The sequence below is a fragment of the Cetorhinus maximus genome, chromosome 24 (assembly GCF_964194155.1).
Source record: "Cetorhinus maximus chromosome 24, sCetMax3.hap1.1, whole genome shotgun sequence".
Taxonomy (NCBI): Eukaryota; Metazoa; Chordata; class Chondrichthyes; order Lamniformes; family Cetorhinidae; genus Cetorhinus; species Cetorhinus maximus.
In genome coordinates this window covers 54,043,255-54,057,775 of record NC_135902.1, presented here as the reverse complement: position 1 = coordinate 54,057,775, position 14,521 = coordinate 54,043,255, and the positions used below count along the sequence as shown (strand labels likewise).

Here is a 14,521-nt window from a genome sequence, read left to right as displayed (position 1 = left end):
GCTCCACGGCTGGCTCAAACTTTCAGTTCCCCCTCTAATGCTTGAACAGAATCCGAGAAACATGCTGCCCCTTCCTGTCACTGTCACCAAGACAAACTGGTGGCAAGGTGATGACATAACAGCAGGTCTTTATTGAAGATTTTAAAAGTTAAGGCACAGTTTTATTTACATATCCTTTTGAAGGGTAGCACCTCTGTAGAATTACATGGAATATGTAATACAGAAGCAGGATATTTGGCCTAACTAGTCAGTGCCGTGCCTATACTTCACTCGCACCTCATCTAGCTCAATCAGCATTAACCTCTACTCCCTTTTCCCTCAAATGCTTATTAAGCTTCCCCTTAAATCTGTATTATTCATCTCAACTACTCCTTGTGGTAATGAGTTCTACATTCTCACCATTCCCTTGGTAAAGAAGTTTCTTTTGAATTCCCTACTTGATTTCTTGGTAACTATCTGGCATGGATTTCCTCTTTTTTTGCCCTTTCTTGCAAGTGGAAACATTGTGTCTACTGTACTGAAACTTTTCATAATTATAAATACCTGTGTTAGGCTATCCCTCAACCTTCTCTTTTCAAGAGAAAAGAGAGCCAGCTGTTAATCCTCTCCTAATAGGTAAAATCCCTGAGTTCTGGTGTCATTCTTCTAAGTGTCTTTTGCACAGTCTCCAGTGTATCTATCTTTTTTTAAAAATCATGACTGGAACTGTACGCAGTACTTAATGTGATCTAACCAAGATTCAGTAAAAATTTCATGCAACTTCTCAATTCTATCCCTGTACAAAGTAAAGCCTAGCGCTTGATTCGCTTTTAGTTTCTTAACTTGCATCTTTACTTGTAGTGATTTGTGTATTTGGATTCCTGGATCCTGTTGCTCCTTTAATCCATTTAGATTCTTATTTTCTAAGTAATATGGACTGAAATGTAAAATATACAAAATGTCACAATTGTCTATGTTGAAAATCATTTGCCATTATACACCCATTTTTGAAAGTTTATTGATATCTTCTTGTAATTTTCACAGTTGTCCTCAGTATTGACGATAATCCCCCATCCAATTTCCTGCGCAAATTTAGAATTTGTATTTTTGATTCCTAAGTCTAAATCATTCATAATTTGTGAACAACAGTTGCCCCAGCACTGTTCTTTGTGGGATTCAACTGTCCACCTTCTGCCACTCTGAATAAGAACAGTTCTTGAAGGATTCCTATATTGGTCAGCAAACTTAGCCTGTGAATACCTGAACCATGCAGCCAAATATGATCCAAGTTTGGCTTCTTAGCACAGGTGGAGGATCAATCTCAAGCAGGATGGCAGTAGAGGAGCCACAATTGGCCTCTGCATACCTGGGTTAGCAGAAAAAATCTAGCAAAGGTACCTGCTGCTGTTTGCCAGCTGGTGATTTTGGGGTGGAAGTCATGACTGGTGAGGGGAGGTCTAGGCAAACATGAGGATTTCTATACCCCCAGCACTTGTGCATGTTCCTTGCCAAATTGGATGCTATGTTAAGGTGACTAATATAACCGTAACCCAACAGTGCTGCTTCTAGCCATTTCTTCTCATATGTATATATTGTTGTTACCTTGGCCTGCTGTTGTTAACTGAAAGGCTATTGCTGCAGTTTGTTTTCCTTCACCACTTTTGTACTCATTTTACAGCAGTCACAGTGGAAGGATTTGACTGGGGTCAGTATGTTTGGAGCAATAAATTTACTGGGGCACCTGTCAGCTGCTTCAAACATGTGAGTAGAATTTTGTTTTACTGAATTATATGTTATGTCAATCATTGCCTAAATGTAGAGTTTTCCCAAAGATCACAAATGTTGTTTAAAGATGAACTATTAATTTAAAATCTCACTTGGGTCACAGGACTAAAGACAGTAAGAGCTGGCAGTGTGCCATATGGCAGTCCAGAGGGAACTAACTTGTGCTGTACCTTCCCTGGGAGCGTTTGATGGGGACAGTGTAGACGGAGCTTTACTCTGTATCTAACCCTGTGCTGTACCTGTCCTGATGGTTTTAGATGGAGTACTGCAGGGTGAGCTTGATATATCTACTTGTCTTTGAAGGTGATATAGTGCATATTCACAAGAATGATGTATGGGGTTAGAGAGTTGGATTATGAGGGCAGTTTACATAAACTTGATTTGTGTTCCCCGAGTTTAGAAGGTTGAGGGGTGATCTAATTGAGATATTTAAAAGCATAAAAGGATTCGATATGGCAGATGCAGAGAAGCTATTTCCTGTGGTGGGGTAATCCAGAACAAGGCAGCATAATCTTAAAATTAGAGCTGGATTAGTTAAGAGTAAAATCAAGAAACATATCTTCATGCAAATGGTAGTGATAATCTGGAACACTCTCCAAAGAGATTTGAAATTTTCAAGACTTAAGATTGCTAGATTTTGTTGCATAAGTGATATGGGACAAAGGTGGGTAAACGGATTTGAGTTGCAGATAAGTCATGATTTAACTGAATGGGAGAGCATGCTTGAATAGCTGACTAAGGTTCTGATGTAGCAACCCAGGTTGCTCCTGGCTGGAGTATTTGATGGAGCAGTTACACCTCTGCCTTTCTCTAGATCAGATACCCAAGCACAAACTTTACACCAAATGTGGTACTATGCTGGTTTCTGTGAGTTCTACATTGGGCATGTATACCCACTGAGCCACCAGCTAGGCTCTGATTCCCTCACCCACCCTCTTTCCCCCTCTCTCACCTATATCAGGTGTTCATGGCCACTTTTCTTTAAATACAGATTGCTGTGTTGTAATTCTCTGGAGAATAGTGCTAAGATTACAGGATTGTCTGCTACTTAATTACGGTATGTTGTTCATGCGAAGACACAATTGTGACTCCATTGGATGTAATTGTTTCCTCTGGAATTTTAATTGTAAAATACAGTTACAGGAATCTTGAAGGGATGTAATCAGTGTGTGGCTTAATAAATGGCTGGCAGTGAGTTCATTTATAATAAGACCAGTAATTTCACACAAGCAGATTGTGAGTATTTAAAAACATCTTAAAAATACCCTGTTGATAAGGTTGCAGTATAATCAAGTGGACTCTGATGTCATCTGAACCCTTCAATTATGGCTCTGCCTTGTGATCATTCTTTGTCAATTTACTTTTTTTCTTAAAGAACTTGGTGTCCTGTGGTATTGGTCATGGACATGAGTCTCCTTCTGTAACTGTTTCTCTTCTGCTTTCCACTCTCTAACTCTCCCTTTTCTATCTCTCCCTGCAATCGATTGCTCTTTTTCACCATCACTTTTTTTTCCATCACTTTTTTTTTCAACCCCTCTCCAAACTCACTTTATAATTCCTGCAAACATTCCTTTACTGATACAGTCACCTTTTAAGACCAACCTTGTTAAAGCCCAGTTGTGCTTATAACCAGGGCCTGGTGGAAAGAATAGTCTGCTTATTTTCTTTGTAGTTATGTGTATTAGTTTTTTTCATGCTGAAAGAGGCTGATAGCATTGACTTTGAATCCTTGTGTACTTGTATTTTATTCATACTGAAGGATTAAATCCAGCAACATCTGTAAATAAATGAAATTTAGTCAAAACCCAGTGTGTTTAAATGTTCAGACTTGTACAGTCTATAGCATATACAACTACAAACATAACTTGGATTGCAGCATCTATTACACTGCTTCCTTTTGTTATCAACAGGTACCTATGGGGACTCACTGGGGAGACATTACAGAGGGTGTAAGAGTGGAAGTTCCGAACACGGATTGCAACCTGCCTACCAAGGTCTTCTGGATTGCAGGCATCATAAAGCTAGCAGGTACAACCAAATGCTTGTTCTGGCAAGTGCGATTTTCAGGCATTGCTGCATATATTTCTACCTCTTTCCTTTTCTAAGACACTCCTTAAAACTTACCTCTCTGACCAAGCTTTTAGTCATCTAACCTAATATCTCCATATGTGGCTTGGTGTTATACTTTGTTTTATAACTCTTCTATGAAGTGCTTTGGAATATCTATTACATTTAAAGGTGCTATATAAATTATTGTTGTATAAGAATTCCTGATGGCTATTGCAGTGCCTGAGTGGTAATTGCTTCGCAGCCTACTCACTACAACAATGCTTCCTGTATTGAGTTTTGGCCGGTTTTTGGTTATTCCTGCTGGGGAAAGGGGAGGAAACTCACCTGTGCTTGTCTCCAGCTGATACAGAGTAAACCATCGAGAGCAGCTGTAGAGAAGTCTGTCCTGTCTCTGATCTGAAAGTAGCAATGTTGAGAAGTGGAACTGCAATTTGAATGAGAAACTTAAAAAAAAAACTTTTACATGCTCCACCTTAACCTTAACCAGTTAGGAAGCAAGGGTATAAAGATGGTGCTGTGTACTGGACTGTACAACAGCAGCAGAGCTGTAGGCCTCAAGTGTACACAGCATGAAGTCTTTGCTGTCTTGTCATACCAATGAGTCATCTAGTTGTCCTTTATTTTAAAATTTCTTTTCTCTATAATTATGGCCGAAAATTCACTGCTTTCCGGTTAAAGACTAGAACAGTTCAGAATGTCAGCGTCAGCCATGTCTCAGTCGGTAGCACTCTGCCTCTGAGTCAAAGGTTCAGAGTTCAAATCCCACTCAAGGACTTAAGCACAATAATCCAGGCTGACATTCCAGGTACAGTACTAAGCGAGTGCTGCACTGCTGGAGCTGCTATAATTTGGATAAAATGCTAAACTGACACCCTGTCTGCCTCCTCAGGTGGCGTAAAAAAAATTCCTAAGGCATTATTTTGAAGAAGAGCAGGGGAGTTATACCAGGTGTCCTGGCCAATATTTCTCCCTCAATCAACATCACAAAAACAGGTGATCTGATCATTATCACATTGCTGTTTGAGGGAGCTTGCTATGGGCAAATTTGCTGCTGTGTTTCCTATAATACAACCATGACTAAACTTCTAAAATACTTCATCGGCCATAAAGCACTTTGGACTGTTCTTTGGTGGTCGTGAAAGGTGCTATATAAATGCAAATCGGTCTTTCTTGCAGCAGCATGTTCCTCTGAGTACATTTAAAATTTCCCAAACTTTTGTATATTTGTTAAATCCTCTGCTGTCAAATGCTTTCACCATGATGAGCGAAAGATGATGTACAACGTGTATGTTCTCCCTGGTCTATGCCTTGTAGCAGGGCTGATATATGGTGGTGGACTAGGACAGAGCAGCTCTGAAACAGATGATAGATGTGCAGCAGTTGCTCAGGAGTGGACTTTACTCTCTTTGGGAAGGGATCAGTGCTTTCTTGTCGTAATATGGCTATGATTGATATCTTAGCTGGATTGGGTGAGCTGAGAGTGCAAATCTAGGCCTTGCCACCATCACTGCACATTGGTTCAGTGTGCACTTTTCCTAATAACTGATTAAAATTTCTTTCTTGGACTAAGGGATATTTTTTTCTTGCAGGCTACAAAGCTTTGCTCCGATATGAAGGTTTTGACAATGACGCTAGTCTTGATTTCTGGTGCAATGTATGTGGTTCTGATGTCCATCCAGTTGGCTGGTGTGCAACTAGTGGCAAGCCTTTAGTTACTCCTCGCAGTAAGTATTCTATGGCAATTCCCCTTTTAAAGTTTTTTTTTAAAGTGTCTATTTGCCTCTGTCATTCACAGATTCTAGGATCACATTGGACTACAAAGAGCACTTCCAGCTTTTCTCTACTGCAAGCAATCTTAAACCCCTCTCCCTTGATTCCTTCGCCCCACCTCCAACAATAAGTGCAACGAGCTCATCGATTTCTTTGTCAGTAATTAGCTGCCTCTGCCACTTTCCTCCCTTTCATTCACCAACTGGGCCAAAGTTCCTCTATAGCTTCTCCCCCACCTTCCCTAGCCCTGAACTTGCACTTTTCTTTCTCCTACCTCCACTGATGCCCTCTCCAAGGAACTCTTGTCAGCAAGACCCACCTCCTGCTCCCTCAACCCTATACCCACAAAACTGCTGGCCACCCAGCATCTCTTCCTGGTCCTCATGTTTGCTGATATTGTTAACTGTTCTCTCTCTTCAACTATGTGTCTTTCCTTTTAAATCTGCTGTCGTCACCTCTCCTCAAAAAAAAAACCTCTCAGCTCCACTGTCCTTGCAAACCACTGCCCCATCTCCAACTTCCTTTTCCTCCAACTCCCTTCCTTCAAGAACCCTTGAATGGGTTCTCAATTCCCAAGCCTGTGTCCATCTTCCGCAGAACGATGTTTGAATCCCTCCAATCAGGTTCCTTCCCTGCCATGGGACTGAAATGGTTCTTACACTGGATGACATGTATAACGTTGATGCCTGTGATAAAGGTAAACTATTGCTCCTCATTCTTTCCAACCTGTCTGCAGCCTTTGACACAGTTGACCACATCATCCTCCTCCAACACCTCTCAATTGGCGTTCAGCTGGGTGGGACAGCACTTGCCTGATGCTGTTTTATTCCATAAGCTTGCAAAAGGAAGTCCTTCCATGATTCACCTGAGGCATTTGGAACCAGCCTCATTTTTCTGGATTTTTTTCGATCACCCCCTACACCTCAACCCCCTCCCACGGCACCTTCCCATGCAACCGTAGAAGGTGCAACACCTGCCCCTTTACTCCCTGCCCCCCCTCACCGTCCAAGGGCCCAAACACTCCTTTCAAGTGAAGCAGTGCTTCACTTGCACTTCCCTCAATTTAGTCTACTGCATTCGCTGCTCCCAATGCGGTTTCCTCTACATTGGAGAGACCAAACACAGACTGGATGACCGCTTTGCGGAACACGTTCGGTCTGTCCACAAGCATGACCCAGACCTCCCTGTCGCTTGCCATTTCAACACTGCACCCTGCTCTCATGCCCACATGTCCGTCCTTGGCCTGCTGCAATGTTCCAGTGAAGCTCAATGCAAACTGGAGGAACAGCACCTCATCTTCCGACTAGGCACTTTACAGCCTTCCGGACTGAATATTGAGTTCAACAACTTCAGATCATGATCACTCTCCTCCATCCCCACCCCCTTTCCGATCCCCCTTTTTTCTAATAATTTATATATTTTTAAAATGTATTTTTCTCTTCCCATCTATTTCTATTATTATTTTAAAATTTACTTCCATCCATTGTTTTATCTCCACCTTTTAACCTATTTCGTTCTCTTCCCCCCCCTACCCCACCCCCACTAGGGCTATCTGTCACTTGCTCGTCCTGCTTTCTACCCTTAATGTCATCATTAGCACATCCTTTAGCTAATATCACCACCGTCAACACCCCTTTATCCTTTTGTCTATGACATCTTTGGCAATCTCTTCTTTGCCTTCACCTATCACTGGCCCTCTATCCAGCTCTACCTGTCCCACCCCCCTCAAACAGCTTATATTTCACCTCAATTCTATTTCCCTTTAGTTCTGATGAAGAGTCATACGGCATCGAAACGTTAACTGTGTTCCTCTCCGCAGATGCTGCCAGACCTACTGAGTTTTTCCAGTCAGTTTTTTTTTCATTTTTCTGGATCCAGGTGACTTGTGAATACTTCACCTGTTTGAGGCAGAAAAACTCTGCATTCCAAGAGTCAGATTGAGGTGATTGGATGGAACTTCAACCAGCTCCTGCTTTTGTTTGATGAATGGCTCACTGACATTAAGCTGCTTTCTCTCCAGCCACCTTGGTTGATGAAAGTATGCTCGTTGGGATGTGTGCAAGTTGGGTTTCCACCTTGTGGGTGCATACAGATGTCAACACTGTTTCAAGACTTGCTTTAAACAATAATAGTCATCTTGTATCTATAGGTGTGCATGTATTCTACTAAATTCACTTGGACATTCAGGGTGCAAAGTATGATCAGGATCTTCTCAGTTTTTCTGATCCAAGTGCTATGGGTTAATGTCTGCTATTACCCCATTAATATCTATCATGTGTAATTTTCCCCTCATTCCCTTCGCAGCTATCCAACACAAATATACAAACTGGAAAGCTTTTCTTGTGAAAAGACTAACTGGTGCCAAGACCCTTCCACCTGATTTCTGCTCCAAGGTAAGATGCTCTGCACCTTATTCCTTTCTCATTCCAATTTTTTTCCTGTCTGTTTTAATCATATTTAATTTCATGCTCCTACCAATGTGATTGGCCTGTTATTTTCCCTCGTTTCCTTAGCAAGTGTTGACTGCTGATTGGGTCTGATTTTAGGGACATCAGTTGTCCTTTGATATCTTGTCCAACAGGTGTGAACATTGAGCAACTCTTGTTCATGGACACACAACCATAAAGGATGTCACTGCTAGGTCTTGTCCTTTCTTATTTGATAGTCATGTCCAGTTTATCTGCATAGCAATCAGATGTGCAAGCCATGGCTGATAGAGGTGGGGGAGTGGACAAACCAGCGGGTGGAGATGAAGAAGTCTATTACAGAACCCCCTCCTCCTTGGCGATCAATCAACTCCATTGCAGATTGAACCTTGGGCTTTCCTGAATATTCTGGTTCAGTTATTTACTGTATAAAGTGGCTGAGCCATTAGGAGCTCTCCTTACTGCCCTTTGATCTGAATCTGGCCATAAACTCTGGCTTGCTATTTGGACAGGCAATGCCATCATCTATCATCATTGTGCTTCAGGATCAGCAGTGCAGATAATGCCAGCCACTTCCCTTCAGTAATGTCAAGGTGTCTTGCAGGTTGTTGAAAGCATGCAGTACCCTTTTAAAACCGCCATGCGTGTAGAAGTTGTTGATAAAACGCACCTCTGCCGAACAAGGATAGCAGTGGTTGAAAGCATAGTGGGAGGTCGTTTACGGCTCATCTATGAAGAGTGTGAAGATGGGACAGATGATTTCTGGTGTCATATGTTGAGCCCCCTCATTCACCCTATTGGTTGGTCTCGAAGCATTGGACACAGATTCAAACGAACTGGTAAGTGTTGAATTTAGAATTTTTGTGTTTTTGTATGGGCGTCTGGTCAAAATAGAATTAGGCTCAGCTGTGGTTCCCTTTCATGGTCAAGTAGCTTGGTAGTTCTGTGCCCTTTTGGTTAACATTCTGGAGGGCAGCTGCATCCCTGAAACAGAGGGGAAAATGATAGCTGTGATTTGAAGAGAATAGTTTCACATTGAGAAAGTGAGCAGGTGTGTGTGTTTCATGTTTTCTTTGTGAGGCGTCTTCCCCAGGAGGATAGAATCAGCACAGCATAACAGGAACTTAAACAAAAACAGAAAATGCTGCAAACTCACAACCCATCAATCAGCAAATGTAGACAGAGCAGCCCCTCTTCCATAGCAGAGTGGTTATGTTACTGGGTCAGTAATCCAGAAGCTTGCATTAATGATCTGGAAATGAGAGTTCAAATCCCACTATGGCAGCTGGGGAATTTAAATGTCGTAATTATATAAATCTTGAATTAAAAAGCTAGTATCAGTAATAGTGACCAAGTAACCATATAATATCATGTAATAAAACTCATCTAGTTCAAGACTGCTGTCTTTACCTAGTTTGGCCTGTATGTGACTCCAGATCCACAGCATTGTGATTGACTCTCAACCACCCTCTGAAACGACTCAGCAAGCCACTCCGTTAAGGGCAATTGGGGATAGGCAGTAAATGCTGGCCTTGCCAGAAATGCTTGCGTCCCATGAATGAATTTAAAAAGAAATGGAATACCTTCTTCAGAGCTGATACACAGAAGGCACAAAAGCATAGTAATATGAACAGGCGAAAGCAGGAGAGGATTGTGGTGTGGATGTGCACATGTTCTGTCATCAGCAGAATGGAGCAACAGATTTCTCCAGTAATAGACCAAAGCATTGAAGTAACAGAAGGTGCTAGAGAAACAAAAGGCAGAAAAATAGCCACAGTCTTGAAAGTTGAGAGAAATGTGAGATGGAAAAGCTGGGGGACAGCTATGAAATTTGAGGCATGTTTAAAAATGAGGACACAACTGAAATCTGAAATTATTGTTCAGACTGCTGATGTCTTCATGCCTGTGTGATTATTAAGAAGACCAATGCTGAACTTTCATCTGGTTTTCATTTGGGTTAGATTTTACATCTAGGTTTAGTTTCCATCATTACCTCTTGCGTTGTTTAGCTATGCTCCCTTTTTATATATTCAATTAAATTTACAATCTTCCTTTTATATTTAGATGGTTCAAAGAAGCAGGAAGGACAGTGTGATGCTGCACCACAGTTATTTGCAAAGGTAAGCTTACAGAAGTGAGGCATTGTACCCTTAACAGATGAATGTGGGGTGTTCCAGGTAAAAATCATCTTAATTTTTGTTTTTGGTCATCTAATATCCTATTATTTGTGTGCTTCCTGGTTCCATATAGCTTTTTGGTTTGCCTTATTAGCCGTTCAGATTTAGAAGCTGCAGAGTACACCTCTGCTTAGAGTTAGTCAAACTAAGTGCATGTTGCTTCATGCGGCTGATTACTGTAATAAATACTGTTTAATCACGCAGCATTACAAAATCAATGGGGTGGAACTGGCTAGATTAGATAAATATGATTTACTAGCAGAGACTTGCAAAGCATTTGTGGTCAAATTAATATCTTTATTGCAACACTATAGTACTATATTAAATACAGAATTTCTAGTTATTTTTTCACCAAAGCCCCCTTAGACAGCACCTTCCAAATACACGACCACTACCAGCTAGAAGGACATGGGCAGCAGACACATGGGAACATCACCATCTGGAAGTTCCCCTCCAAGTCATTCACCATCCTGACTTGGAAATATATCACCGTTCCTTCACTGTCGCTGGTCAAAATCCTGGAATTCCCTCCCTAACAGCACTGTGGGTGTACCTACACCACATGGACTGCAGCGGTTCAAGAAGGCAGCTCACCACCACCTTAAGGGCAATTAGGGATGGGCAATAAATGCCGGCCCAGCCAGTGACACTCTCATCCCGTGAATGAATAAAAAAAAGACTTTAACAAGTCCAAAAATTCTCACTCTGGAAAAAGCTACTTAAATCTTCTCCATGTGTGCAAACAGACCTGAGAATATAAATGCAAATTTTTCCAAGATTCTAGCCTTGTGACTTGATTATAGTCATGGAATATGAAAGCTTAATTGGGAGCTGTTTTCTCTTGAGTTGAAAAGGCAGGTTTACTTCTTATGGGTTCAGTATTATTCAATGAATAAACACGTGATTGCCTTGAAATCTGCCTGTTTTAATTTTATCATCTGATCATCTGTAGTTGAAGAAAACAGCTTGCTAGCTACCAATCTTGTTCCATGATTAAATTCTTGTTTAGGAATCTCATTATGTATCAACATTATAGTGACTCCTTCCTTGAGTCAATTTGTGCAGTGGCCAGCCCATTGGAGTTTGACTGTGTAGGAACTCTGGAGGATATAGCCTGTTATCGTCATCTTCGTCTACAGAATCAATGCTGATGTATTCTTTTAATTCACCTAACAGCTCCCTGAAAGCTTTTCATTCAAATCTTGTGATGCTTAATTTTTTTGTACAAAGAATAGCTTTTGAATAATTTGTTTCAAATAATGGTCCCTATTATTTAGCCATATGTAACCAATTCCATCACCTCTAGTTCCCATAGTAATGTGTTTGGTTATTTATTGGCCTTGATGTGGCTGAGCAAACTACTCAGTTGTATCATGCAGTGGTTCAGGGTGGCAGCTCACCATCACTTTCTGAAGGCAACAATGGGTGGGTAATATATGCTGGCCTTGCAATGCTCACATCCTGAGAATGATTTTTTTTAAAGAATGGTTTGCAAATCTTTGTGATCATACTGAATCTCTTGACCTTCAGGTGAAGGATGTGGACCAGAGTGGAGAGTGGTTCCAGGAAGGGATGAAGCTGGAAGCAATCGACCCGCTGAATCTCTCTGCAATTTGTGTGGCAACTGTCAGAAAGGTATTTTGTGCTGAGACTTGTCAGCTTCTACCTTGCCCAGAGACTCGCCATCGTCTTGCTTCCAATCTTAAATTGTTTTTTGAACCTGCAATGTTAATCCTTTGTACTATCCATTTATGAAAGGTGGAGTACAATAGTTATACTTGCATAACCTGTTAAACTTGCTGTGGTGGAACCCAAGAATATTGTGTGTATAAGAAAGTAGTCTTGTCGAGCCCTGGTAAACAACTTTATTTTGCGTAGCTGAAAACGCAAATGATCAATTTAAAGTTGCAAAGTTGTTTTTTTACATTGAAAGTCTTAGAATATATTCGAGGTTGAAAGCCACCACACTCGGCTGTTAAGCTATTTCTGGGTCACTTGGATCAACTTGGTTCACGAAGGTCGGGTATGACCAGCACCACCTACTGTTAATAAGTTTATACCAGAGATTAAGCAAGCAAACATTCTTGTTGATTGCAGTTATGAATCACAATTATTCCATTAGTTTATTTTTTGTAAAAATATTTTTTCCCTCCTTTTTGTCTTTCTTTGCTGGGACCTTTCCCTTTCCAGTGTCCAGATGCATTTCCAAGTTGTGTGTACGCTGGAGGCATGCTACTAATGACTTGTGCTCTTGAACTGACTGCTGGGAACTCCCAACTTTCCCTTCACCCTGGGCTTAAAGTATCTGAGTGAGGAAAGGTTGCAAATTGTTTTCTCTAGTTAAGAGATTGCAGTGGGGAAATGTCTTGATCTTGAGGACACTGATAAATTACCCTCCCCTAATATGTTTGCAAATGTGACAAAATCCAGCACTAGCTTGAAACTAGAAGAGGAAAGGTGCACAGACAGTCAAAAACAAATGTCTCTTGGAATGGTGTGAACTTGTAGGTAGAATTAGCTGATCAATTGGTACATAATAAAATCAGAAAGAAGTTGCTGGATATTTGTGGGAGTGGACGTTAGTTTTTGGGACCAGTCACAGGGACTTCAGTTTCTGCACTTTGCCATGTTATCTTTCCTCTTGGTAAGGAAATGCCTGTACTTTGCTTTACAACAAGCTGTAAGAGTAATCATGGTTACAAATCATTGCTGCTTGTGGTGCTTGTTAGTGGGAACAGCAGCGTACGATGGTGTTGACACTGAATATGTTGTGAGTCTCTGTTTTTTCACTCAGAAGAAATGAAGTCATCAAGGTCTCAAACTGATGGCATACTGGAGTGAATCTTTTCACTGAAGTGATGTTGCAGTGAAAGTTTCCATAATCCCTGTGATACCCCTCCTCACTATTGCCTTTGCAGAAATGTTTTGACAAGTTGAATTTGTTAGCCTGGGTTTCCCTGATTTAATCAGGGAGGAGAAATCATCACTACCATGCATTTATCTGCTCTCAGCTGCATGGGGGACCCATGTGAATTTGTGTGACATTGTCTGTGCTTTTCTCATCTCCTGACTTGCTGAATTTTCCATATTTTTCTCAGGTATTGGCTGAGGGCTACCTAATGATTGGCATCGATGGCTCCGAGGCAGCAGATGGCTCAGACTGGTTTTGCTACCACTCCACTTCCCCGTCGATCTTTCCCGTGGGGTTCTGTGAAATCAACAAGATTGAACTTACGCCTCCCAGAGGTAATGTCGTTCTCGTTGCACAGTTTGTAACAGCTTCATTGTTTATCTTCAAGGGAGTTTGAAACATTATCATGTTGAGGTTTATTTGGTTGACATAGTCTGAATTAATTTCATGTGATGGAGTTTGATGCCCATAATCTGCTTTTTGTTCCATTAAACTTAGCTTCGCTTTTGCAATAAGCTTACTGCCATTGACTTGCTTTATGTAGCTGCAGGTTGACAGTGTAACCTACACTAAACTAGAACAACTCTGCAGCAACTTATTGCTGATGTTAATGGACCTGCACTGTTACCGTGCCTTTCAGTGTATTGTGTTCAGATCACTGGTGCCATCCTTGTTGAGGGCTCACTTTTATTCATTCTACTGTAAAACGCAATGTCTTGCCTCACCCCTCAGTGTAGTTGAAGGTGCCATCTTTCACATGAGATGTCAAAGCGAGGCCCCGTCTGCCCTGTGATGGATGTAAAAGATCCCAGGAGACTATTTCAAAGAAGAAAAGTAGGGTTCTCCCTAGTGACCTAGCCAATATCTCTCCCTCAAACAGCATCACTTTTTAAAAGAAAATCTGATCATGGCTCTAGACTGGTAGTGTCCGTTAAAAGTTGAGGACATTTACCACATATCTCATGCAGTATAAAATCCCAAGGATCAGGAAGGCACCAGAACAGATTCCTGGTCTGAGCTGAGTTACCTGGATCTTGGCCAGGAAGAAATGGGGCTGTTACAGTTAGTTTTAGTGTCCCTGGGCTAAGGAGAGGAAAATCTAATCAGGTTTCCTGTTCCAAGTCACCATCCACTCACTCCTGCTAGAAAGTGTGTGCGCGCAGTGGGATTGGGTTCAGTGGTAATGCTGCAATGAATGAATAGCCAGCTCCTGGCTATATGGATCAGATACACCTCTGAAGCCATGCAAAACGCAGAGTCATTGCCTGCAGGCAGGAGGGGAGATTTATAAGGGGAAAAAATAAACAAAAATGCATGCTGGCTGTATGTTTTTTTTCCCTTTGTTGGTTTCTTATTTGAAGCGGGAATGCAAACCGATATCCTGCCATTTTGTGCTGTTATGC

The 14,521-nt window shown here is 41.4% G+C and overlaps 1 protein-coding gene across 1 annotated transcript in view; it reads left to right on the top strand.

The window, feature by feature from the left end:
• Positions 1-14,521, top strand: part of mbtd1 (mbt domain containing 1) — a 48,667-nt gene that overhangs the window by 13,980 nt on the left and 20,166 nt on the right. Inside the window, exons 5-12 of the mRNA XM_078529097.1 lie at positions 1,658-1,740; positions 3,675-3,792; positions 5,424-5,558; positions 7,909-7,997; positions 8,635-8,869; positions 10,095-10,150; positions 11,738-11,842; positions 13,306-13,453. Coding sequence (XP_078385223.1) covers positions 1,658-1,740; positions 3,675-3,792; positions 5,424-5,558; positions 7,909-7,997; positions 8,635-8,869; positions 10,095-10,150; positions 11,738-11,842; positions 13,306-13,453 — 969 coding nt within the window. The remainder of the gene's footprint in view (positions 1-1,657; positions 1,741-3,674; positions 3,793-5,423; positions 5,559-7,908; positions 7,998-8,634; positions 8,870-10,094; positions 10,151-11,737; positions 11,843-13,305; positions 13,454-14,521) is intronic.